Genomic DNA, 26,903 nt, shown 5'->3' on the forward strand with positions numbered 1-26,903 from the left:
TCCCACGGGTTTTCGGGTCAAGCAGGAGGAAATCAGAAGGCTCCGATTGGGTAGCAAGTTTGGGGGGAGAGAGAGAGGCCTTAAGCCGGGGAGCTAAAACAACAGGCAGCGAGTGAAGCCTAGTCAGCGTGAAGAAGGGTGGCCCCTTGAGACCAGAAGCATCTGCGCTTCATGGTGGCTCCTTCTGCCAATCACTGGCTGCCAGCAGTTTGGCAGTTCGATTCTCACCGGCTCAAGGTGGACTCAGCCTTCCCTCCTTCCGAGGTGGGCAAAATGAAGACCCAGATTGTTGGGGGCAAGAGGCTGACTTTGTAAACTGCTTAGAAGGGGCTGTAAAGCACTGGGAAGCAGTCTATAAGTCTAAGGGCTATTGCTGGACCTGGCCACACCTGGAAGGCTGAGCCTAACCCCCTTCCTCAGGCTTCAAACTCTCCCTTCTAACTCCCCACTTCAGGCCCCAAGCCCAGCATGGTGACGGACCCCTCAAGCACTGCCACAGAACTGAGAGGGAAATAAAGGAAGTGGACATTAGAGGTGGCCCAGCCCTATTTCGGATCCCGAGCCTGGCAACTGGGGCTGTCTGTCCTCCGAGGGCTTTGCAGGCCTTGGAAGCCATTCCCCCTGGGACAGCAGTGGGGCTTCGGTGCGGCTGGGGCTGCTCCCCCCGGCTGGTATCTGGGAGCAGCAAGACGGCAGCTGGTTCACCTTGGCCCTTTCATGCCACTTACCTGGGGGAGTTTGCCCCTCCGCTGGGCTCTGGGCTCACAGGGTGGCAGCCATCAGCTGGGCAGGGAGGGGGGGACCTGGAATGGGCAGCGAAGGACACCCCCGGGGTCAGAGCAGCTGTGGTTTGCAACAGCTCTGAGTCATCGCAGTGCTTAGAAGGATCTCTTTCTGCCCACCCCACATGCCGCCTCCAGTTGCACAAACTCCGCAGGAAAGTCCCCAAACGGCCCTTTTGTATTCCAGCCATCTTTTCCCACCGCTTGTGCAGCTCCATCAGAGATTTCAGCACACCACCTTTCCTAGCAAGCCCACCCCCCACCCACCCCGGTGGCCGGCCTGCTTCTCTTCACCAAGACTGGGGGTCTTGGCAGTTTAACTGTCATCTCCACACCTAGCAGTCTGTTTGTCCACAGAGCCTCTCGCTTCTGCCAAGCAGAACTCCCATTCTTCCCCTTCTGCTGCCTGCCTTCCTGCGCCATCTGCCTGACCAGCGGCTGCCAGCAGGAAACCGTCTTACCTTGCAGCTGTGGCAGGAATGCCACCAGAGGGCTCTCGGAGGATACCCCCCGCTGTGTCTCTGCAGCCCCTCCTGGCGTGCGAGGCCCCTGGACTCCCTCCAGAGAGGCACCACTGCACAGCTGTTGCAGCTCAGACACGGAGTGTTCCAGCAACTGACTTTTAACTCGCTTTCTCTGCCTCCTTCTTAGACCAAAAAGGTCGTCTGAAAAGCCCCGCCAGAATCACCACAGCAGGCTTTGGAGAAGCAGCCTGTCCGGAACCATTTCAAGCCATGGCTGAGACCCCGAGACGTGATCCTCGGTCTCCCTTCAGACGGAGCCCCTGGAAGGAGTAGGCCAGCTCCTCCTGCGCCTGCTACCTGCCTGCCTGCCGCTTCCTTTCCCTGGAAGGACCCTGCAGAGCATCTCTGGAGAATGTGGGAAAGCTGCTCGATGTTCAACGTCTGTCCGTAGGTCGCTGCACCCCTCCTTGTAAGCCTCCTCGGAACAGCCCCAGAGCTCCAGCAGGGACTTCCCCTCCTGTCACGGGGCAGGCCGACCTCTGGGGCACATTGGAAGGGCGTCCGTCTCCCGGGGTTCTTGTGAGCAAATCCGGGCCTCCCCTGCTTTGACCGGCAGCCCCAGGCCAAGCCTTGCTCCTTTAACATCCTCCCCTCCCCTGCTACACAGGGTTCCTCCAGCTCCTTCAAGGCAAACTGCTCCTGCCCAGGGAGGCTCTGCTCTTGGGCCCCTTTTCCACATGCCTCTCGTACCTCCTCCGAGAAAGAGATTCCCGCCTCACGAGGCTCTAGGTCTCAGTCTGGCAGAGAACAAAGATGCAACCAGGGCCAAGAGTGTTTTACTACAGATTGTACCTACAGCACAAGGACTTGGCAGGTGTGTCATAATTCAGAACAAGGGAAACACAGAAATCGTAACCACCAACACTTTGGACATGACATCTGCCCCCCCTCCCCCCAACCACGGATGCAAAGAATATATTACTATTGGCATTTGGTAACACCCCCCCCACACACACCCCAGCCCCTGATTTGTATATTCCTAAGAAAACCTGGTTCACTTGGTGATTCCAGCAAGGCTGGGAAGGGGCTTCAGGGAGGCCAGTCTGCTTTCTAGTTGATCGCTGCTTCAGCGGCCTCACCAGAAAATCCCCGTGGAAAATCTGGCGTGCAGAGTCCACCTGGGCTGCTCCACTGGGGCAGCCTGGCTCCTGGCTGGAGTCTTCACCGCTCTGGGCTTTTGCTGGTCGAACGGCAGTTTCCCAGGTGCTGCCGAGGAGCAGAAGGTGCCCTGCCCTCTTTCCCAGGCCAGGTCCCCGAGCGCCTCGCTGGGGGCCTTTGAAACAAGGTCCTGAGCGCCTCTTTGCTCTTCAGCCCGTCTGGCTCTGGCTCTGGGCCTCCCAGGCCCCATGGCTGCCCCTCTCAGCTGGAGCCTCCTCCAACCGATTCTGCTCTGGCCCCGCCGCCTCCTCCTCACTCACTGCCAGGAGCTCCCCCCAAGGGGCAAAGCCCTGCAGGCCCCCCTCTTCCCTGCGGAGCAGCTCCTGACTGGGGGGCCTGTCGCCAGGCTGGTCCTCGTGGAAGCAGCTGGCCAAAGAAGGCAAGGATTCCATGCAGCCTTTGCCAGAGGCCACATCGAACGTGCTCCCCTCTGCAAAGCAAACATAAGGGAGATTGTCATGGGCAAGTCCCTGGCCAGGACCCCCAGGACAGCCCGGTCTCTGCAGCACCTTCAGCCAGGAGGAATCCAACACCCCCGAGACCTTCCCGCACGGGCAGCCCACCTCTTGCTGCTGTACTGGCTGCCCAAGTGCTCGCGGCGGGACAAGCGCCGCTTACCACAATCTGGCAACGTTGCCACCCCTTCAGTTCCCTCAGCAGAGGCTCAGGTGGGCTGCCCCATCTTCCAGCCACCTCAAAGCCTTCCTGTCCCATCCTCCAGCATAGGGCAACAACCACCCGCTCCCTCCCAGAAAAAAAGATCATTTCTGCTCCTTTGGAGAAGCGGCGGACAAGCAGGGCCCCAACCTGAGGCCTCCCCTGGTTCCATTCTGCTCACTAGCTTCACACGGCTGCCCAACTGACAAATCCCTTTAAATTTAAATAACCGTGACGCTGTTTGTTTTGTCCTGGCATCCTTTTGGGTGTCCTCCTGCTTCAGTATCCATTAGCTGACAATACAAGAATTTCAGAGAATCCACCTGATGTCTGACCTTTTTACTTCTTCTGTTCGATACCAACAAGCTGCCTCTGAATTAGACAGGATGGCATGTCTACCAATGGCATGACCCAAAGAGAAACCAAACTAACACGGCTTTGGGTCCAGAGCTGCAGCCCAGGGTGGCCAGCCCTTAGGTCCCCCCCTCTGCCCCCCCCAAGGGGGTTACCTGTGCAGGGCCTCAGGTGGGAGTCGGGGCAGCTCCCGGACAGAGCAGTCAGGAAATCGCTGACCTGGCGAAGAGAGAGGCAGTTGTGCAGTGTCTCCAATGGGTAGATGCTGGGCACCATGGAGCAGCCTTCGAACCCTGCAGACCAAAGACAGCACATCAGGGTCTGGGAGCCTCGCCCACCCAGCCTGCTTCCACTCCGATTGCCCCAAATGTCAGCAGCTGCAGCACCTCCGACCCTTTCTGAGCTCTCAGGCAGAAGATGAGCCCCCCCCCGCCGGCCAAGCTGAAGAGCAGCAGGGCTGACAGCTCCCCCTTCACGGGGGGGGGCGCTGGAGGCGGCGCATCTGCAGAACAAGCAGCAAGGAAAGCCACCTCCCAGGCCCCATCTTTCAAGGGGGCTGCTCCATTGCTGCAACCTTAACGCTTTTGGGCCAGAAACCCTTGGACAGTCCAGGACATGCAAATTCAGCGGCAACAGCTGGGGAAAGCGCCTGTCTGCAGATGCCTCCAGGCTTGTGCAGAGCAGCTGTGCTGCATAAAAGCCCAGGTCTCATTCGCTGACTTGCTTTACATCCGTGGTGTTTCTATTGCTTTGGGCCGTTTCTCCCTGTTTTATCCTAGAGAAAATCTGTTGAGGAGGTTAACGCTGGAGGGCAGCACTATTTGGGGTGCATGGCCATGCACAGAGCTAACCCTGGGAGCAGCTGTAGACCATTAGACCTGCCTCTCCTTTTCACTGTTTCATGAAAAATGATTGGCAGCTTTGTGCTCTAACTGAAGAGCACTAGATCTGCCTTTTTAAACCCGAGTGACCTCACAGCCAGCAGAAGAGTTCCCCCCACCCCACCCATTGGGACTGAGTGGGGAAAACCACATCAGGGGGTGGGGGGAGGCTCTGCTTCCTTCCTTCTCATTTGGGTAGCAATTCCTGAAACAAGACAGGCAGATGCTTGGCTCAAACGTTCCTCAACTGGTCCAGAGCAGAACAAATAAACTCATAAAACGCTGTGGTGGACACACTCTGCTACTTATACAAATAGGGAAACAGACCACAAGCATAACCCATTTTTTGAGGGGGATAAGAAATTGAATGAGAAATGTGTATGGGGGGAAATTGCCCATTTCCTAAAAAATAAAAGCTCTTTTAAGGGAAGGCGATTTCTACCTGTTTTTGCAAAAGAGCAAAACTAGGAAAGCGTCATTGTTTTTTTGAGGATCTCAAAAAAGGATTGAGGATTAGAAACATCTAAGATTTGCATTTTGGAAGGGGGAGCCTCTCCACAAAAGGGTCTCTCCCTCAAAGGGGAGGCAGGAGGAACGTGGCCTGGAGGTGGCCCCAAGGCCCATGGGGGCCTTCCGGGTGCTTGTGAACATCCAGCTCCACCACAAAACCACCCACCCATCTTTCCATGCAATCTCCTCTTTGAGCTCCTGCCTCACAAAAGGTTTCCCCCTTCCCTCTGAGGGTGGACCCATGTGGCACAGCCAACAGCCGAGAAAGGAAACCGGTTGCTCTTACAGCCAAAGAACAATTTAGGGGACGAGCAGCAACTTTTCTTTTTTCAGCAATAAACTAGAGGAAAATCTGCCCAGAGCTCTCAGAAGCTCCACTTTACAACCTAAAATGCGGTTTTCTGGTCTGGGCTGTTCATGGCCCTTGTGGTGAGAATTTCATGCCTTTTGCTACAGCCTTTCACCCTCGGCACTTGCAGCAAGCTAAGGTTGCTCAGCCCCTTCATCTCAGGTACTTTCCCAAGAGTTGGTCAAGCAAAGGTTGAGATCTAGACGCGCTTGGGAACCAGGTGGAGGTGCTGCCTCCCACTTGAGGCCAGCAGGTGTTGCCTGCCTCCCCAGGGGGAGGCCTCCGGGGTCTCTGCCAGGCTTAGCGGGTGCTCTCACCAAGGAGGGAGCCGCCTTCCTTGCCCTTGGGAGAGAGTGACGAAGGTCAATTGTTCTGCCCTTCGGGGAGGCCAGAGAGACATGGAAGGACCCAGATCAACATCCCCAAGACAGAGTGGCGCACTCGTTGCCTCATTTTGTTCCCCTTCTGTCACAAGATTTAAAAAACGACGTGATGTGGTGTCCCAAAGCTTGCAAAGGGGAGAAAAATCCATGTATGTGTTTCAGAGCAAGCTACCTGTCACCTCTGAACCCCTCATTTATAGCTTGGAAGCCCACTCGGAACACGACTGCTGAAAGGGGACCCTGATTTCAGAAGAAGGATGACAATGAGAGTGGAAGGAGCCCTTCGACAGCGCTTGTCCACCCCCTCGACCTGCCCTTCTGTGGCATAGGAGCTTCAGTATGAATGGGGGTTGGGGCGGGGGGGGGCTTCTGCAGGGCAGGAGGTGTTTCCCCCTCCTCAAAGTCTAGCCTCCCCCCAAGGCAGCTCAAGCCCTGGTGGCTCCGTCCGTGGCTCAGGGGACGGGCTTTCTTGACCTTGACGGGGTGGAGAAGCGGCCCTGCCCCCTAAGGCCCCGTCCCTCGTGAGCCTCCTCTCCTCCTTCGGAAAAGAGCGGAAGGTGCGGCTATTGTGAGGCAACACAAGGCAACATTACACAAGACAGCCAGCCACAAACATGGAGCAGGAGGTGAGGACACAGCAAGTGCAGGGCAGGGGCAGCCGAGAAGGGGAGAGTCTCAAATGAAGAAGCAAACGTACCATTAGTTGGATGCTTTGCAAATGACACAGAAAATCTCTTTATGGCTGGCATAGACAAGAGCTCTGGGGAGACAAGAAAAAACATCCCTTGAGTTGGGGGGGGGGGTCAGTTGGCCCCTGCCAAAGCTGCAGCTGCTGCTGCTGGTGGGGAAGAACGAGGGAGGGGCACAAAGGGGGAGAGGCAGAGGAGAAGCCGGGCTAAGCTCACTGGACCCCCAAATTGTACTGAAAGGCTGAGGCTGAAAAAGGCAGGAGAGCATCTTCAGGACAGGATGGAGCCCAACTTGAAGAAAAGGAGGCCGGACAGGCATCTCTTCCCAGGCCTCTCCGCGGCTTCCGGCACTACGCAGCGGCCACCAGCCCCGGGAGACGCTAACCAGCTCTGCAGTCTTTCCCTTCCCCACCAGCCCAGCTCAACCAGGGCTCTGCAATGCCAAGGCTGGCCAAGCCAAGAGCCCAGACAGGCCAGAGGGCGCCTTCTCAGGCCAGCTACTGGCTGCTTACCCTTGAGCAGTTTTAAGGCTTATTTATAGGAGGCGAGTTAAGTTTACGGTCTTGTTCTGCTCCATTCATGGTTTGGTGTGTTACGTGAACCCCGGCAGTGGGTTTCTTCAGTAGCCACCTAACACCCACCATGCCAGGACTGCCTCCGGGTCTCATTTCTCCCTTGGGTCCTGTTCGAGGCAGCGATTCCACCGCAAAATCAGGGGGACTCTGGCATCACCCCTGGCAACGTAAAAGAGCCACTTTCGGCATCCGAGACCAGATTCCCCTGGTGGCCCATCATCCCCAACTTCTCCCAGACCTTCTGACTGACCAGACGGTCGAGCTCCTGAAGGATTTCCAAACTGTACTCTTTAGACTAAAACAGCCAACCCAAATGCAGACCGACTGACGCTTTGCTCGTTCAAGCCACATCCTGAGAAGAGCTGCAGAATCAGGGGACGGGAGGGGTACAGGAGAGCCCCGTCCAGCTTTTCAATCAGGGAAGAGGCCCTTCTTCTGGGCCGACCCCCACCAGCCCTCCTCCCTGCTGTTCCGAGAAGCCTTGGGGGACTGACGTGGACATGCCCGCCCCCCCCCCCCTTGGGGCCATTTATACTGGAAGAACCAAGTTTCATTGAATCCTTTCTTCTTTTCATAACTATCTCAAGGCAGCAAGTGTGCTTGACGCTCCTTCCTCCTCCTCCACAGCAAACCTGTGGGCTGGGATAGGCTGAGATGGAGGGACTGGCCTGAAGTCATCCAGCTAGGATGGCTGGACTCAAACTCACCATCTCCTGCTTTCTAGGCCATTACCTGAACCACTAGGCCAAACTGGCTAAACTTTCTGATTGACCAAGCTTTCTGGGAACAGCAGCCCTTTTTATTAGTCATTCTGGCAGTGCATATTCCTATGAAGCCTGCTAGTGAAATAGAGTGGATGCCATGGAGAATCAGGTTCAACAGAAGTGGCCTTCGGCTGGAATAAGAATGAAATATCTCTGCAGAAAGTAATTCCTTGTCCTCCAATCATCCTCACCCCCATGTTTGAACTCGTCTCTGAATCCTCCTTCATGTGTGGTTTCCATAATAGATGCTTCAGAAAGTTTTTACAGGTGCAAGGATAAAAATACGCATTGAGAAATTTGTATGGCCAGAGTCCCCATGGTCCTCTTGGTGGGGGGGGGGGGGCTCTCAGCCCCCAATGACTTTCCACCTGCCTCTTTGAACATCTGCCAGGCCCCAGCAGCAGCCTCAGGGCAGAAGGGAGAGGCCAGCCCTTCCCCACATCTCCCCAGCCTCAACACCCAGGCAGGCCCTGGTTCCCTGGCCCCCGTTCAGAAGGTACCCTTACCGTCTTTGTACAGAAAGCTGGAGACAAACTTTTTCCCATGGCTGCGGGCGTAGTCCTGAAGGTTTGGGGCACTGGAGGAGCCCCCCAGGACTGTGGTGCTGAAGAGCCTTGAGCAGGGAGACCCTGGGGAGCAGAGCGGGAGCGTGAGCAGACTCCCTGCCAGAGACCCTGCGGAGAGAGGCCAGGAGAGAGAGGCGCCAAGCTTTGGGCCGGCTGGGAACAAAGGGACGGCAGCTGACTCTGCCCTGGGCACAAGAGAGGCGTGGACCAAGATTGGCCCTGGGTGGCTATAATGGAAACGGAGGGGGATTTTTCACTTTACAGATTAATAGAGTTGGAAGGGACCTTTTAGGTCATCTAGTCCAACCCCCTGCCCAAGCAGGAGACCCTGCCTACACCATTTCTGACAGACGGCAGTCCAATCTCTTCTTGAAAGCCCCCAATCAGGAAGCCCACAACCTCCAAAGGCAACTTCTGTTCCATGGGTTGACTGTTCCGTCAGACAATTTCTCCTTATTTCTAGGGTTGAATCTTTGGAATTTGGAACCCCTTTGAAACCTCTGGCCAGAAAAAAAAACAGAGGGACAGAGTAATCCTTGGTTCAGGTACTCAAGAAACTGTCCCTACGCCCAGGGGGAGCCCAGGGAAAATCCTCCAGCAAAGCTCAGAATCGACTTCGTGCCTTTTCAAAGCAGCTCATCAGCTTTGCCAAAAGATGCCCTCCGTGCTGGACGCTTCCTTCCTGGGCCAGGGCCTGGCCTCTTGGCTGCTGACCTCCTCTGGCCACCGAGCCCCCAACGAAGAAGGCAGGCATGGCTTCCGCAAGGGGCCCTTTGGGATCATCTGCCCACCACCGCCATCCCACGGGGCTTAGGAGTGCCTGGGCGCCTGCAATCCGGCCTTGGGCCCTCCCTGCCGCTTTTGGGTTGGGCACTCGGTCCTGGGCCTGGCCAGGGGGGCGGCATCTCAGAAAGGAGAGGCAAGGAAAGCCCCTTTCTTGCCTCTTCTTTCCGAGGTGCCCCCACTTCCAGCCGGCCAGCCCCCAAGACCGAGTGCCAAAGCAGCTCGTGGGGGCTTTGGGATTCTTCCCCCACTTTGGGGGCCAGGATGTCCCATGGAGGGGAGGGGGCCCCTGAACAGCCCAGCAGCACAAGCAGGCTGAGGATGCCCTGCAGGGGCCAGGCCCCAAAGTAGCCCTCCAAGGCAACCCAGCTAAGGTGGCTGCCTTCCCAGGCAATGTGCAAATGGGAGGTTGGGGTTGAGGGTCCGTCCTCTCTGCCCACTTCAAGGGCCAGGGAAGCAGGTCCCCTTCAAGGGAAAAGGGCCAGGCAGGAGATCCAAAGGAAGATGAGGGGATCATGCTGCTTTATCTCCTCATCCTGACTTGGGCCTGTCACTAACGCCTCCTAACTGAGCCAACTGAAGTTCAACCTTCACGGAAGGGAGGCGGCCTGGGTTTGCTTTGACAAAGGCACCACAAAACCAGCACAGCCGCTTTGCCCCCAGCCCTTCCTCTCCAGCAGGAGCTCCCCACCTTCTTTTTCAGCTGGATCCGAGCCCGGGCGCCAAGCAGCCTCCCCAGCCTTTCAGTAAGGGCTGCTCCCAGCTCCCCCCGCCTGCATGCCAGGCCAGTCTGAAAGGTAGCCAAGGGGGACTTTCATGCTTTATACCTAAGCCACCTTGCTTCCCTTCTGACGAATGCCTGGCGAAGGAAAAGAGCCGGTACCCGCCGGATTTGGATGACTCGGACAGCACCTGCAGAAAGGAAATGTTGGTAAAGCCAAGAGAGCCAAAAGCGAGCAGCCCCCATTCGTCAAAGGAGGAGAGCAGCCCCCCAGGGCCACCCGTGTCCGCTGCAGCTGAGATGTAATGCCCCCCCCGACTTCCAGCTCCCCCACTCACCTCCATGGAGCCAGCCTTGCGGTTCCGGATCAAGGGGGACCGGCGCTGGAGGCAGACCGGCTCCGAAGGCTGCGGGGCCTCCGCCCTGTCTGTCTCATTGCTGCCCTTGGACTCAGCCAGGTCCTCCAGACTGCCCTGCTCCGGCTTTCTGGCCTCCTTCTGCAAGAAAGCCGCGGTTGTGATGCTCCAAGCAGTGGGAATCTCTCTCGGGGCACGGAAGCCGCCTTGCTAGCCATGGGCAAGGAGAAGCAAGCTGGTCGGCTTTGGGCTGCTGCCGAGACAGGGGAGCGCTCCTTCCTTGCTTTTGCAGCTTGGTGGCTTAACAAATGTGTGCCCAAGTTTCCTCTTTAAGAGTCAAAGAGAGGCAGAAGTCCGCTTAGAGTCACAAGGAAAGGTTGCAGCTGTTTCTCTGCCACTCCTGCCGCTGCAGGGACCGCCTGACGGGAAACCTCCAGCTACCCCTGAAGAGAGGAGGCTCCCTGGACACAAGCGCACCTCTGCAGAGGCCGGGCGAAAGCCGCATCCTGCTGGGGCACTGCCTTCCTCCTCACAGCCTTTCACTCCGGGGCTGAAATGCAGCTCCACGTGGAACCTCTCCTCGGACGACGGGTCCTGCAGAGGCCACACGGCGGATGAGATGGGCCCAAGGGCTCAGCTGGCTCCGCTCTGGCCGGCCCCGCCCTCACCTGGTTGTTGTCCTCGTACAGCATGATGACGATCTGGGTCATGTAGTTCAGCTCCGAAATGGCTCCCAGGTAGTCCATGGCCCTCTTCCACTGGGCATCTTTCGAGGCCTGGCGTGGAAGAGAGTGGCAGAGGGAGGCCGGACGGAAGTCCTGGCAAAGCTGGGCAGGAAGCCCTGAGTAAGAGGGCCTCGGGGAGTTGCTGCTGTCTTCCCTCCCCTCCTGGCTGGCCTCAGGCAAAGGCAGCTCCCCTTCCCTCTGCAGCCCCACAGGACTCCAAAGCCCATCACGCAGTCAACTGCCCCTCAGACCAGGGCCAAAAGGAGGCTTAACAGGGACCCACCAAAGAACGGCCCTGCATGGTGCCCCAGCCCCTGGAATAGGAGGGCTCTGGACTCCACAGCCCCTGTCTGTGGGGCTCAAAGCTCTGTGCCTGAACGTAGCAGCCCCAAGGGTCCTGGTGGAGGCTCCCCACTTACATCTAGCAGGCCTCCGTAACGGAAGATACTAAGCAGGGAATGGACGTGGCTCTCACTGGTGAAGTACAAACGTGTCCGGACATGGCGCCCTGGAGACAGGACTCCCCTGGAATACCTGCAAGCAGACCGGCCAGGCAGCAAGAGTCACCCTGCTGGGCAGGCAGGGCCGGGTCACCAAGGCCCCCAAGGCCCCCTCTGCAAGGGCAGGAGCCGGGGGAAGGATCACAGCTCAGTTGGCTTCCCGTATTCAGACAGCCCAAGCCCCCCCGTCATCCTGCCTGGGGCAAAGTGGGCATTTGCCCATGTCTTACAAGGGGTGCAGCTTGTTGACGGACTCGTCTTCATGGGTTCGCTGCAGATCCAGCTGGATCTTCTTGATGAGAGGCTGGCAAAAGCCCACTGCAATCTCCAGCTTTTCCTGCTGGCTGATGCCGTACTCCTGCGAAAGGCCAGAGCGTTTGCAGGGCAGCCTCAGCACAGCCTGGCTGGGGTGGCTCGGCAGCAGCAGGGGAGCGAGGCTTGCCCCATACCTGGGGAATGACGACATCTGCCAGCGCCTTAGAGAGCCGCAGCAGCTCCTGGGGGCCTTCTAGCTGCAGGGCAGCGTTGTGCTGGATGTCGTACTTGACACAGTCGTAGATGTCGGGGATCTTGCTGATGTCATAACGTCGGTTCTTCAGTCGGAAGTCTTGCTCCAGCTTCCTCCAGCGTTGCAGCATCAGCTCCAGGGTCTCACTGTGGTACAGCTGCAAGTCTGCCAAGTCAGAACCACCTGTCAGTGCCAGGCGAAGGGACAGATCGGCTGAACCCTGGCTAGCAGACCAGCTCTTTCTGCAAGGAGCCACCCCCCCCCCAAAACACTGCTGCCCCAGCACCACGCCTGGCTTTGAGAAGAAAGAACAGCCGGGACAGCAGATGAGGTAACTCCTTTTGGAGAGGAGCCAAATTCGAGGCCTCCTGAGGTCTGTGCCGTTTTCACACTCCCCAGACTCTGCCCCTTGTCCCAAGCTGCTCTTGGACCTTCAAGATAGTGGTGGGATTCCATTTTTTTTACTACCGGTTCTGTGGGCGTGGCTTGGTGGGCATGGCCATGTGACTGGGTGGGCGTGGCTTCTTCTTTTTTTTTGCTTTTTTTGCAACCACCCCTCCACATTTTGGGGCCTCAGGCAAGCCTCCTGGGGGGCATTTTTGCTCCCAGAAGGCTCCCCTGGGGCTCAGGAAGGCAAAAAATGGAGGGGGGTGGGCTGCGCCTCTCCCTCCATTGTTTGCCTACCTGGGCCTCAGCAAGGGGAATCCCGGCACAGCTGATCATATGAACAGCTGATTGTCAGGGTGGGGAAAAAAAAAAAGAAATACCTTAAGGGGCATCAGGCGGGCAGGGTGAGCGAGCCCGTGGTGACTGGGCGACCGGATTGGGGGCATGGCCAGCCAGAACTTACCACCGTTTGGCGACCCACACCAAATCCTTGCTTCCAGTTCGTGTGAACCGGTGCAAACCGGCTGAATATCACCACTGCTTCAAGAGTTTTATTGGAAAAGCAAAGATCCGCCATCTCAGAAGCTGCCCACTGTGTCACGGGCCACGTCCATACAACTCCTGCAAAGGCAACGACTCTCGTACCAGCAGACTTGGGGTCCTCCAGGCGTTTCTGGATCTGGGAAGTGAGGCTCTCAATCAGCTCAAAAACTTGTTCACAGGTCTCCACTGGATTCCCAATGATTCCCATGGACTTGATGAGCGAAGTACTGCCTGTTGGCGCCAGCTGGAGAGAAATCAGAGCAAAAGGTCAAAGTTGCCCATGATGGACCAACCAGGCTGCTGCCCAGATTTGGGCCAACTGGCTCCATCATACTCAGCTGCCATCTCTGGAGTGTAGGACTTGAAAGCAGAAGCCACTGGGAAATATAGTCTATTTCACTCCGCCTTGAGGAATGCCTGCATATTGACGGTTTTTTGCACTAGCAAGAATCCTGACTGCGCATGTGATTGGAAGCCAAAACCCTGACTGGAGAGGCCAAGTGTTAGCAAGATTTGAAAATAATGGCTATAATCCAATTGGCTTTGAATTATAGTAGTAAGAATATAGAATATAGATCCATAGGGTCGGAAGAGGCCTTCTAGTACAAACCTTGCTCAAGGCAGAATACCTTATACCATCCTGATCAAATGGTTGCCCAGTCTATTATTGAAAACATCCACCCACAACTCTGGCAAACAAGCTGTCCTATTAATTCATCAATAATCATTGATCATCCCAATAATCAACTTTAGGAACTGCATGTATTTGCATACTTCTACTTTCTTTGAAAGTTTACGTACCCTTATTACATTATTCTAATTGGATGCCAATGAAAAGATGCCCAATCAATTTTTGATAAAGGTTCCATTTCTGACAGTTTTTTAGATAAGCAAAAAAGATAGTGTGTGTGAGAGAGAGAGATATACACATCTATAACTCCTGCGTAAACTCTCCAAGCTTCTAGCAACTCAGGTTTGTTGAAAATTGAATTATGTTACAGTCCTTAGCAAAAATCACACGTAGTCCTAAAAGTTACTATGGTGGTCGCTCTGCAGCATTGTTGACCCTTTTATAGAGCCATCTCATTCCTGAATGCCTTTCCTTGAGTGGTCACTATTCACTTGTGATAGCTCCGTATTGGGACAAAATAATCAGCATTATTTCCTTTTTTATTCTTTATCGCCCATTAAGGAGGCAATATGTCAGGAGACATTCAAACTTTAGAGAGGAATGGCTAGTTCCTCTACAGGCTTAGGTTTGGCAATGCTGTCCATTTTGTGCAGCCGAGCTAGAGACCAGATGATGGTGAATGAAAACTATCTTTATTCTGGGATGCCACTCCTTAGAAACCTGTTTCAAGACCTCCCTAGATGGCTCTAAACCCCTGGGGATAGGAGAGTACGGCAATGTCTCCGGCTGAGCCCACAGCATTCCTGCCTCAAGGGGGGTGGGGTGGGGTGGGGGGTCTTTTTCTTCTTGGAAAAATGAGCTCTAGCAAGAGGTGCCCCCAGCAGGAGGTTTTCGATCTGGCTGGCTGCCCTCCTCTTTCTTGTCTCCTCCAGGGAAGCTGTGTGTAAAAATGCAGCTTTCAATAAGACCACCAACAATAGAACAAATACTCTTTGTAACAATACATTAATCAGGATTCATTTTCAAAAAGGCAAGGATAAGATGGCCTCATAATAGGTCTGATTTCTAGGGACTTAATGCACACCTCTGTGCAGTTTCCTTGGCAACCACATAGAAGTAGATGGCTTTGGCCTTTTGCTAGGATCAATGTTTGAATCCCATGTTTAGGAGCAGCGCGAGAGCTCACGGTTGAGACGCTGGGCTTGTCAGCTGGAAAGCTGGTAGCCCCGGTTCAAGACCCAAGTGCCACACCACAGGGTGAGCTCCCGTTACTTGCCCCAGCTCCTGCCAACCTAGCAGTTTGAGAGGTTGCAAATGCAAGTAGATAAAAACTTTGGGGAGAAGCTAACGGTGTTTCCTATTTTCATGCAGGCACAGGATCACAGAAGCACCTTTGGACAACACTGGCTCCCTCGGCTAAGAAACAGAGATGAGCTCCACCTCCTTGAGTTGTGTCAGTGTATATAAGGTTCATAAATTGGAACAGACACGGTAGCAGGTCAGCCAATGGAGACTGTTCGGTGACCAGAGGGCTCGGAGCCTGGCTTAGGTTCACTGATCTGTCCATATATATGAGTGGCTCTGTAATATATGAGTGCTTCTGTGATTATGACTTCTGGATTCTGAGTTCTGGTTCATGGGTATTGTATACGTGCAATATTTTGTATTGTTGTATATAAAGAAGTTTCTTTTATAAATGAATCCTGCTGAATTATTTTCTCATGTGCTGGCTGGATTGCTGCAAACTTTGACAAGTTGGAAACAACGAGGCAGGGGAAACCTTTAAAGCTTTTTCGGCGCAGCCTTGCCCATCCCCCATCAAACTCAGTCCAAGCCTAACCTTGTTCATATCAGGCAAGGCTCCCGCTGAGACAGCCCTGCAGGAAGAAGCTGCCTTTCCGACTAACCAGAAGCAACAGAGGAGCTCGTGAAGCACCATTCCGGAGTTTTGCACATGACTGGGCAGCACAGAGGGACACCAAAGTCCACCTTAAACCATGGGATTAAAGGGGAATCTCCCATTGTAGTCCAGCAGGCAGGAAAGGGCCACCATGCCATTCCCAAAACATTATGCGGCCCCAGCATTTCCTCATGTCCAGGGTTGCAAGAAAATCAACGTGGTAGCACTTTATAGCTCTCTCTTCCAGCAAAGATAGGAAACCAGAGCAATCAAGTCACTTCTATAGGATATCCCAAAGAAAATCTAAACAAAATGCATTTAAAGAATATTGTTTCTTCCATGTGTGGGCATCTCGCCCAGAGAAAGGGTTTCTGGAGCTGGGTGAGTGCAATCCAGCCCTCAGATTCCAGGCCCTCTCGGTGCCTGATTCACTTGGTTTGGCTGTGCCTCCTAAAGTGACCAGCCAGAGTTTAGGAAAAAGGCTGCGACCTTCATCGCTACCATAAGCTCCTCATCTTCACCTTGAGAGCGGATGAGCCTGATCAGGCCAAGGCCCCCTGCCTACCAGAGCCCTTTCTTGGTGGCCAAGGAAGACCCTGGCAATTCTTTGAAGAGCAACCTTGGGAAGGTCCAACCAGTCCACTGGTGCTCTTTCGTGCCCCCACAGAGGGACCCAAATTTATGCCACAAAACAGAGCTGCCACGCCCCAGTTTCCACAAAGGCCTTGAAGCCGTCCTGTCAGAGATCTTCCCTTCAGCCCGATGGAACCACCTTTGGCTGCCTTTCTGATTGCTAGTAAAGTCTGGGACCTTTCAGCCATTTTTCTGGAATTGGGGTGCCCACAAAAACCTTTCTCAAGGCCAAAGAAATGCGCCTCTGTCACCTTCTCATAGTCCTCTGCGCAGAAGGAGGCGTCTTTCTGCATGATTTCTCGCAGACGAGCCTTCACCCGGTGCTGGCAGCTGCTGAGGGAGTCGCTGTCGCTATCCAGCAGGCCGTTCATGTTGGCACTCTTCACCATTTGCACTAGGATGGGCGTCAGCTCCCCCTCCAGAGCAAGGAGGCCCTGTGGGAAGACACAGCGTCAGCCTCTCCCCCCACCCTCTAGCCAGGCAGCGGGCTGGGGGGACACTGAGGGTCAGGAAAGGACCCAAGCCCTCCTACAGTCTCTGCTGGCCTGATTGGAACGCCCCCTCCCAGAAGAGTCCCGTCCCCCCCGGAACCTTTGCAAATGCTGCTGCCGTCATCTGGACTCGGCCCTCATCGGAGGCGTAGATCTTGAGATCATGGCGGTAGGTGCTGTGCAGGCGAAGGAGGCCGCAGCCTGGAAAACCAGCATAGTCTCCTGGGCAGGAAAGAGAAGCCCTGTGGCTGTTCCAGGAGTGGGGGCATTTAATTTTCACAGTGCCCTCTTTAAAGGGCAGAAAGCCCACTGAGCAGGCAGGGTCGCCAGGGCATCTGGCACCCTTAAGCAGAGCTGCAGGTCAGAGTATTGGAAGAGCGACCATTTCTGAGCAGATAAAAAGGAGGCAGGATGGATAAGAAGAGCCACAGACACCCAACTGGAGAAGCCCTAAATTCCCTTCCTGTCAAGACCAGCCCAAAACTTTACAGCACAAGCCCAGGAGTCCTTCTCATGCCCAGTCTCCAATCACCACCATTCTTCGGCTGTTTGCTGGCTGGCTGTTCCAGGAAGATTTGGGGCTCTTTCCTGCTCTGAGACCAGCAGCTCAGACCAAGAAGAGTCGCCTGCTGTCACTGGAGCCCCACTCCAAAGCACAGAAACCCAGCCTGGCTCACAGCAGCCGCCCCTCCAATGACTTACAGAAGTCCACGCCGTCCCCTTGTAGCTCAGCCAAAAAGGAGAGCTGGGTATCTGTTATGTCAAGATGGCCTCAAGGTGCCTGGTTCACCTGCAACGGACCTTTTGGCTTGGGAGGGAGAGGGGGATGAGATCCCCCCTGACTCACAACGGGGATGAGGGCACGGAGCAGTTCAAGGGAGAGGGAGAAGGCTCTGGCCCAAAGGCCCTGGGCACGATAGGGAAGTGGGGGGGGGCTGCCAAAGGTTATGGGGAAAGGATGTGGGCTGAGGCCGCTTTAGAGGGGAGGGGCCACTCGAGACTGGCTGTTTGCCTCCTGCTTCCCCTGCGTCACAGCCCTCAAATGACCAGAGAAGCAGGAGGCCCAACGGCAGCTCCTAACGGGAAGCTCAGGAGGGGAATCTTGAGGGAGCCAACCGTGCAGGGCATCCAAGATCTACTCTATTCACAGAAGCGTTCCCTAAACTTCTGAACTCTGAAGGCCTCTTGATCGGGAAAGGCCAGTTCCACCCCTGAGACCATCTTGCCTGATGAGAAGTTTTGAGCACTCAAAAGTTGGCTTACTGCCCAGGACTGTGGAGACGGGATAGGACTCCCAAGGCGACCCCCATCATCACTGCCCTTGAGACCAAGGCTGCCCCAAGCGCTGCAGTCCGATTCCACCAACAGCCCAGGCGATCCTCTCGGTGCAGGGGCAGAGGCCAAAGAGCACTCTGACCCCCTCTTGGCGGTGGCTCCCAAGACGGTGTCAGCTGCTGCCTCTGCCTCCCCGCAGCACGCCAAGCCCAGGCCCAGGCTCACCTTGGCCCCCTGGATACATGCAGCGGAAGGCTCGGCCCAGCTCCTCTGCTTGCACTCGGCCGGCAGGCGTCAGCTCGCCCCCCCACTTCAGCACCAAGAGCAAAGACGGCGGGGAGCCTTCCTGGAGATCTGCACACAGCAGAGAACCAGAGTCACCTCCTGCCAGGGCTGGGCGGGAGACTCACAACCCTCCTCCCTGAGCAGTTTACAGGGTCAGCCTCTTGCCCCCAACGATCTGGGTCCTCATTTCACCACCTCCAAAAGATGGAAGGCTGAGTCACCCTGGAGCTGGTGAGACTTAAACTGCCAAACTGCTGGCAGCCGGCAATTGGCAGAATTAGCCTGCAGTATTGAAGGAAGACCTACTGGTGAAACTGGAGGAGGGGAGGTTGCTAGGGGCCTCTGAGGCCTGGAAGCCGCCCTAAAGCAAACCTCCGTTCTGCCTCCCCCTCCCCCGTCCCCCTTATCAGTTGGCACTTTCCCCCTAAGTGGGGATTGTTTGGCAAGGGCAGCGGGGGGTGGGTGGGTAGCAGTAGCTCCCCTTCTTCACCAGGGTTGGCATTTCAACTGAAGCTTTCCCAGCTTACATTCTCCATGTCCTCATTGACCCCCATTCGCCCACCACCCAGAATGGCCCTCCTTGTGTCTATAGGTGCGTGCATGCAATCAGGGTCTTCATCCTATGAAATTGGCAGGGCTCTTCTGCAACCGCCATCCTCTCCCACAGCTGCCTTCATGACCCCCCCCCCCACTGCAAGGCCCCAATACCTGCCTTCCTCCTCACTGGATGCCTTCAGGTGCCCATGAGGCAGGTAGGTCAGTTGCACTTTGCGGTTGATTCCAGAGAAGTGCCCGTACCTGCCAGAACAACAAAGGGCCACATGAAACCTCTGGCTTTACACACCACAACTGCGGAAGCAGCAAGGACACACAACTGCCTCCCTCCTGCCCAGAGATCTGTTGGGGTGCAAGAGGGAGTCACTCTTTCTGGGGACATGCGAGAAAGTGCCAGTGTGGCTTGCAAGGTTGATTTTACTCTCCCAGAGGCTGGGGAGGGGGCAGAGGGGCCATGGAGACAAGTCCCTGCTCACATCTCCAGCACGGTCTTGAGCTGCTCCGGCTTCGACTTCTGCTCCTCGGCCACCGCATCCCCGAGAGCGCCCTGCTCCTGCACCAGCAGCCGCGCAATGTCCAGCACCTCCTGTCGGGGCAAAGGCTTGCTCAGGTCTGGGGGCCCAAGGGCTCTAGGAATCAAAGGCACAAGCTCCTTAGCCGCACAGGCTCTCGCCGCCCCCCCGGGGCCCCCCCTCCAGGAAGACAAGCACAAGACCAACCAATGGAGGGAGGAAGCTTCACCTGCAGGGCTCCTCTCGGACCAGAGGGAGCCCCCAACTCACCTGAAGCTGCTCCGGCTTTTTCAGCTTCAGTTTCCCAGTCTTGTGGCCCTCATATTTTTCAAACAGAAGAAAGAATCTGGCAACAGCAGAAGCAAAGCAGGTTACTGACATTATTGCTTGCTTGGGACATTTATGCATTCCTTTTCCTGGCAGCTCATTTCGTCCTGGAGCCTTTTTGTCCTGCAGAAGAGGGCCCGGCTCCAAGACACCCAGGGACTCCACCATACCTGGGATGCTTCACTTCCATCTTCATCTTCTGTTTTGGGGTCCGATCACCATGCCTTATAACTGCAATCACACACCGTAGCTCCATCCTGCAAGAGAGATGCTTGAGCTCAATCCCACCCCCACCCTCCTTCCTTCCTACAATGGCCAATGCCTAGGAGACCCCAAGGCCTCCTCTGATAGCGCAAGGGGTAAATCTGGAGTGGTGGTCCTATTTACAAATACAGTCGAGATATATTCAGGATAGGAAAACATGGGGCATTAATACAGAACCAACAACACTAGACAAACTGTTGACAGGGACTGACGACAAACTGATTAAGGTGCGGTATAGATATCTATTAGAATATAAACTAGAGGAAGAGCATGTCAAAGACACAATGGTGGTACGGACTAAAAATTTCGGATACAATATCAAATTGGCAAAATGGCAAAATCTTTGGAAAAATAATAGGAAACTAACAATGGCTACGGCATATAAGGAAAATCTATTCAAGATATTCTACAGGCGGCATCTTCCCCCCAGACTCGCCAAAACGTTCACCACCACCACCACCACCAAACAGGGAAAGAGAACAGCTACACCTTCCTGCCTTGGGCTCGCTGGCCTGGTCCCCCCCTTGGCTTCCCTGAACCTCCTACAGCCGAGTCTCAGAACTTGGGCACTGATTTCAGCTGAACTCCAGGAGCTGCTGTGGGCCTTCAGCCCAAAGGGAAACCACGCCAAAATCTTAAGCAGGAGAAGAGGGAAGGGCGGCATTTCACCTGATCTGTTTTTGTTACAAGCACTTTCAGGGACTGAATTTTTTGTACCCAGAAGCTCCTGCACATTAATACCAACTCTACATCGTCTTGTTATCAGAAAATCCAACAATACCGCCAATAGCACCCCAAACCTACGTGGTCTTTCTAAAAAAGAATGTGCCTCCTACTGACAGGCCAACCTCAGGAGCCGTCATCACAAGTGGTGACCAGAAAGGGAAGCATGGCCAAGACTTACATTGTCCCTGATGTGGTGGGCACGATGGGGATGTCTTCTGCTTCTGTGGGGATGGACCAGGGGATCTGGAACTGGGGAGCCATTTCACGCATGATGATGTTCCTGGCAGGGAGAGGAGGGACTGGTTGGAAGGGCCACCAGCCCAAGGCAGACTGGATTCAGACCAATGGTGCTCTGGTCCCTTCCTCCTCCCCTTCCAGGAGGGGACGATCAACCGAAGCACCACACACCCAAGGAGCTTGGCACAGTCATCATAGTACTTCATGGAGTTCTTCACAAAACTGAAGCCGTTGACATCACAGACAAAGGACTGGCCATTGGCCCGCAGTAAGTCAAAGCCGCACACCGTCTGCTGCAAAGGGAAGGCCCAAGGGAAAGGACTCAGGACTCTTCAAGGCACTCTACCAACCCTCAGGCCCTCCCTGCCGCCCTGCACTGCAGGAGACTGCAGGAGGAGCCCCCATTTCTCTGCCATAATGTTAGCAGGGAGATGCAGGGACTGGCCGAAGCAGCACCTACAGCCTGAGACTTCAGAGACCTGCTTGGGGAGGGGAGGGTGGCCCCAAGACCTGTCCAGGCATTCCAGGCTTCAGCAACAAGAGCTCACAACTTCAGGGAGGGTTCCAGGAGGCCCCAAGTCAGAGGGAAAGACTAACCTTGAAGGCCACACAGACTTTTCGGGCCACCAGCTTCTCTATGGCTGTTAACATAACTGGGTAGCGGATCTCCTTCCCTTCGCTGTCCCGTTCCACCTTCCCATCGAGAGCGGGGGACTTCCGTGCCTCGGCGTGTGCATAGTCGGGACCCACGGTGTAGACCTGGATGAAAGAGCACCAGCGCTCAGAGCTGCCAAGAGGGTCTGAAAGGAGCCCTAGTGACCAGCTGAGAGGACTCCCCCGCAGGCCCCACACACGCCCCCTCCTACCTTGACATCCGTGCCGTCTGTAGGCATGAACTCCTCGTAAATATACGACCCGGTCTTCCGTACGCTGCTCTCTGGAGAGTAGACGCTGCTGCGGCTGCCAATCTGAAACCGTTCAGGAACTCAGCTAGAGAGGCGAGCTGCCCCTTGAAAGAGGGGGGCCACGAGCAGCCCTGGAGCCTCACGCCAAGGGGTAAAAAACACCTCCACCTGGGCAGCAAGGCCTGAGAGGAACAAAGCCCAGGAACCTCTCCTGGTTTTCAGTCACAACATTGAATGGATTCCTTAGGCCGGGATTCCCCAACGCCAGGGCCGTGGCCCACTGCCTCTTGCCTGCTTCCAACCGGGCCATGCAAGCCATGGGCAAGTGTGCACATGCACGAAGCTCCACTTGCAAGCGTGGTGGCCAAGCACGTGAGTGGAGCTCTACTCCTACGAGCAGTGGGTACTTTCGCTCACGCACGAAGCTCCACTTGCCCAAGCAGAGGGTGTTTGTGTGTGGCTCCATTTATGTGAATGGAGCTTTGTGCACCAACCCAAGCACCCTCTGCTCAATGGGAGCTTCGAGTGGGTGCAAGCGCCTTCTGCTCATGCACGAAGCTCCATTTACGCGAATGGAGACCGCACGCACCCGCAACTCACACCAAAGGAGTTGTGTGCACATGCAGGTGCCTATCGCTCACACACCTTCCCTTCCGCACTGGGCCCGGCTACCAAGGTGGAAAGGTTGGGGACCGCTGCCTTATGCCACTACTTATTTCCTACCAATGGTGTTTAAAATGGAAAAGAAGAAGTTATTACCGTAGTTCAATAAAACTATAATCCCGTTACCTTCGTTCCAGCTGAGCCCAATCAAAAGCGCTTTAATCTTAAGCAACTTCTGGAATTCAGATTTCCATTTTACTGAATATTCAAAGGAAGTAAAGATACCCAGGAAACACACGTTACCTTAACTTCTCAAATCTGGCACCTGAAAGGGGACCCAACCCCAATGACCCGGGTGCCAGTGAATCGCCCTTCAACATTTGACATGGATTGTGCTGTGCCCTGTCTCTCTTTGGCTTGGGATTCCTGGTTTGGTTGTATGAGTCACACAATCTCCTGGGGAAAAGTCTAGAAGAATCCCAGGGCCCTCAGAATTCAATAGATGTCGGCCAGGTGCACTGCTATTGGGAATGCCCCTCATCAGGCAGGTGGTGCCCAGCCGAGGCCGCAGCCTTCTCACCTTGCGGAAAAGGCGCTGGCTGCCCCCGCCAGCCGAAGAGGGATAGTAGATGTAGACGTTGTGGTCCTCAGCACTGACCGGCTTTTCCACAAAGGGCTTGGGGAAAATGGCCCCATTGACCTCCACGTGGTCCTCCCCCTCCACCAGGCTGCATTCTGCACAAACATACAGAGCCTTCAGAGACAGGAAGCTGACACCACCACCCCTCAATTTTCCTTTCTTGGGGAGCTACGGAGCCTCCAGACAGCCAGGATCATCCTTGGAGGAGGCTGGCTCTGGCTCCGAGTGTCAGGGAGGGGGAGAGGCTGGAAAGCCACTCTGCAAAATGGCTGCACTAAGCGGGGGCGGGGATGAGAGGTCAAAGGAATTGGGCACACCTGGAGAGGAGGCAAGGGGAGTAACGGGTGGTGAATGAATGGGTGGAGGTAAGTAAACCTGTGGCCTAAGGGAGGATCAAGGGAAACACGGGGCTAGTCTAGATCGGCACTGAGGATGTTCCCTAGTTTGGGTAATGAACCCTCTGCAAGAAAACCGCCAAGCTCAGAGAAGACGAAGGACTCCTCCTCGTTTGGCCCCTGAGTTACCAATACTTTCCCCTGTCGAGCAAGGAGGGCCAGCTCTTGAGCAGGCATCCCCCCGAGCTTTCCTGGTGCTGCTTTGCGCAAAAGGCAGAAGCTGCTTCCTCTCCTGAGGGCACCCCTCGGGCCGCGCTTCCTCTGGTGCCAAGGCTCTCCTGGCTGTGCTCTGGGCCACAAAGGAGACGGCCCTGCACGAGACGGTGCTGCACATCCGCTCACGAGGTTTCCACAGCGCCTCTTAGCCCTCCCCAAGTAGGCTGCATTCTCAGGCCCTGGCCAAGGGGGCACCTTCCTGCTCGCCTGGCAGCTGACCCCCTTGCCTTTGCCTCCAAAGTGGGCCAGGGAGGAGGCTCGGCCCTGCTTGCCCCACACTCACCCTCTGGGCGATCAGGGTCCCGGTTGAGCACCGCATAACGCGGCAGGTCTACTCCTTCCTCCTGCAGTATCCGGTACACCTCCCGCCTACAGAGGATGGGAAATCAGGCAGGGGTCTCTGGGTGAGGCGGCATGACCGGTTCGGACCTTCCTGCTTCCCGGGCCCACCCGGGTGGCCAGAGCACAGCTCAGCTTGGCCACATTCGGACCGCAGCGGTTTGCAAGGAGTTGACTTCGCTCCAGTCTGCCTTGCTCCTCCCTGCTGCTGCTGGTAGCCTAGTTAACCAAATTCCGGCTCCTAAGCTGCTTCCACCCCAAATGACCCAAAGATCTGGTGGAAGATCAGGGTGCAGATTCGGCCCTCTGCTGGAGGCACAATGTACCATGCAGCCCATAATAACCCCACAAGTTTATCCACCTCCACAACCCTACCTGTCCTGGATGTAATATTGTGTATCCAGGTCGTTAATCAGAAAAGGATTGCGGAGCTTGGCGTAAGCAACAGCTTTGTCCAGAGGGAACCCTGGAAGATTCGGGGAGGAAAACCATGTTGACCACGAGCTGAGCACCCAGGCAGGAAGAGGAGCCGGGACGCCAGCTGGCCAACCTTTGGAGTGGAAGGAGATGAGGCAGTCGCAGGCCGGCCACTTCTCCACTGGCTCGTTCAGGATGACGTCTTCCCCCATGATCACCACCGTGATGTATTCGAACTTGCACAGCCGCTCCAGGATTTGGGTCATGGGCTTCGATTTGGACTTTTTGGTCATGGCGCAAATGCCAACCACAATCTGCCGTTCTGGAGGCTGCAAGAGAGCCACAGCAGCAGCAGCGTCACCCTGGGCGGTGGGGGGTCTGGCAAAACCGGGCTCTTCCGTAGTAAAGTCAGGCCCAAAATCAAAGCAAGGGGTGGGGGGCTATTCCCACCAACACACATGCAGGCCCGAACTAGGCCCCCTCCAGGGGACTCCCAGCCCCCCAAGGCCGGCACGGCTCCTTCCGAGGCAGGCCGAGCAAGAAGCCCCTTTACCGACTCTCTCCTCCTCCTCCTCCTCCTCGTCCTCAAAGAAGGGCAGCGGCTCCATCTTCAGCTCTGCTCCCGGGAAGTCCAGCTCCTCATCTCGGGAGCCCACGAAGAACTTAGCCGCGGAAGCGCCCGCCTTCAGCTCGCCCGTCCAGGACGACATGCCAGAGCGCGCAGCCAACCATCCCGCTCTGCAACGAGCAGGCCGGCGTCAGCAGCGGCCGCCCAGGGAGCCCGCCCGCCGCCCGCCGCCCGCCGCCCGCCGCCCGCCGGAGCCTTACACTGCCGCATCCGTCGGGCTGCGGGCGGGCTCCGGAGGCAGGAGAGGGCCGAGCGGCGCCCGGCCTGCCCGCGCCGATCTTCGCAGCCTGCCAGGACGGCGAGCCTTCGGCCGGCGGGGCCGCGGGAGGCACCCGGAAGCGCTCGCGCTCCGGCCGGGCACCAGCGGGGAGTCGGGCCGGCCTCCCGGACGCGCCAGCCCCGCCTGCCAGAGCGACCGCCGGGCGGGGAGGCGCTTGGCTCGCCCGAGGCTCCGCCCGCCAGACCGCCGCCCGCGAAGGGAAGGCCGCCCCGGGGAGAAGCGGCTGCCGCGGCCCCGGCTCTGGCGGGGAGGAGCCGCGGCCCCGCCTTCTTCCCCCACCGCGGCTCGGGGCTCCCAGGCAGGGACGCCCCCTCCCGCCCAACCGAGGCCCCGGGGCGGGGGCGGCGGGCGAGGGCCGGAGGGAGAAGCGGGCGGGCAGGCCCTGCGACGGCGCCCCCGGGCAGAGGCGTCGGAGAGCGGGCCGATTCAATCCCGGGCAGCAGCCAGGCGAGGGCGGGGCAGCCCGAGCCAAGTTGTGCTTGCGAAGGAATCCAAAAGTCGCCGAGCGTACCTGGCAGCGGTCACCTCGACACACCTGCCCGGGAAACAAAGTCCAGCCACACCTGGGAGCAGCGGAGGAAACGCCTCCTAGCACTCTCGGTGGAAGCCGGCCCTGCCCCTCCGGTTCCCGGAGGAGTTCTGCCCAGGCCAGGAATTGTCCTGGGTCTCTTCCACCTCCTTCCTTTGGGCCCATTGCTTTAATCTAGGGTGATTGATGGCCGTGATGGAACGTTTCACGCGTCTTTCGTGGTATCAGCTGTTCCCCTCGGGTTTGCCTTCTCTCCATCCGCTCTGCCTCTTCATGTTGAATCCTTTGGGAAGACTGACCTTGGAAGGAGACCTTGTGCATCGCCTGGGAGGGAGGAGGGAGGGAGGGAGGGCAAGTAAGTGCCGTTGCAAATAGGGTCACCGTGCAGGGGGGCCTTCTAAGATTTGGTGGGGGACAAGAATGAGGGAGAGTAAGGGGTCCTGGGGACTCTCTGAGCTTGGTGGTTTTCTTGACTCAAACCTGGCAACATCGTCAGCACTGCAAGAAAACCACCAAGCTCAGGGAGCCCCCAGGACCCCCCCCCCTTCAATTCAACTTGCAGTGCTACACATATTCTCCTCTATGGATGATGGAGAGTCCCTGATAGGGGAAGAAGAGAAGGGGAACCTATCATCAATATGCGGGGGGGGGAGGGGCTGTCACATTACTCTCCATCTTGTCCTGTCCCCCATCCCCCCTGCTAAAAGGAGCTCTGTTTACACCCCAATTTTTTAGGATTGCGGACCATCAACAAGTCTCTGGGAGCTCTGAGGGAGGCACCATCCTACTGTGCACCCGAACACCTTTCCGAGGGTCTTGCTCTCTTTCTCTCTTGCTGGCAACCGAGGGAGAAATCCGACTTGCCAAAGAAGCAGGAGGGGGAGAGAGATGGTCAGCCGGAGTCTCCTTTTCCCATGGGGAGGGGGACCGTCCGCCAGACAAAAGCCCAGGATCCGCTGTGCCCAGTCTGAGGCTCGTCAACTGGAACCTATTGCCCACCTCCCAAGGCAGCCACCCCCAGGTTCTCCCATTCCCTTCAGCCACTGGGGAGCTCAGCGGGGCCTCTGCCCTTGGGGTCCCTGTGCACCAGAAGGAGGAAAGAGCACCCCGCAAAGGGGTCTGCAGAGAACAGGGCCGGGTGGGCTCTGCATCTGGCCAGAGCAGCAGCGAATCTGCTCAGCATTTCCCAGCGCAGCCGCCTGCCTCTCCTCTTTCCTGGGGAGATCAGGTTTGGGTCGGGGAAGACTTGGATGAGAACCGCATTGCACAAAGAAGCTTCTTTCATCCCCGTTAAATATCTTGTGAACAAAGCGGATCATCTCAGCGTCAAAATGCCCCGGGGTCGTTTGGTTGCTTGTCTCTTCGCTTGTTTTATTCTCCTCGGCGTGTCCCGGTGCGGG

The 26,903-nt window shown here is 56.4% G+C and overlaps 1 protein-coding gene across 1 annotated transcript; it reads right to left on the reverse strand.

The window, feature by feature from the left end:
- Positions 1-2,069: 2,069 nt before the first annotated feature.
- On the reverse strand, positions 2,070-25,093 carry PPIP5K1 (diphosphoinositol pentakisphosphate kinase 1). Its single transcript, XM_087973025.1, has 29 exons — positions 24,895-25,093; positions 24,624-24,804; positions 24,200-24,395; positions 24,025-24,115; positions 23,594-23,679; positions 22,640-22,794; positions 21,418-21,519; positions 21,149-21,310; positions 20,723-20,844; positions 20,493-20,594; positions 19,495-19,581; positions 19,268-19,343; positions 18,962-19,071; positions 18,643-18,728; positions 17,871-17,999; positions 16,471-16,592; positions 16,131-16,313; positions 12,818-12,959; positions 11,727-11,950; positions 11,508-11,635; positions 11,197-11,311; positions 10,721-10,828; positions 10,530-10,646; positions 10,035-10,193; positions 9,803-9,887; positions 8,133-8,255; positions 6,296-6,358; positions 3,631-3,768; positions 2,070-2,894 (listed from the first exon to the last, which is right to left on the reverse strand). The coding sequence occupies exons 2-29, from the start codon at positions 24,774-24,776 to the stop codon at positions 2,614-2,616; spliced, it is 3,645 nt and encodes a 1,214-aa protein (XP_087829151.1). The 5' UTR covers positions 24,777-24,804; positions 24,895-25,093; the 3' UTR covers positions 2,070-2,613.
- Between the last annotated feature and the right edge of the window lie 1,810 nt (positions 25,094-26,903).

Source organism: Notechis scutatus, chromosome 11 (genome assembly GCF_049901735.1).
Source record: "Notechis scutatus isolate UNSWTSFEM ecotype Mainland chromosome 11, rNotScu1.2, whole genome shotgun sequence".
Classification (NCBI taxonomy): domain Eukaryota; kingdom Metazoa; phylum Chordata; class Lepidosauria; order Squamata; family Elapidae; genus Notechis; species Notechis scutatus.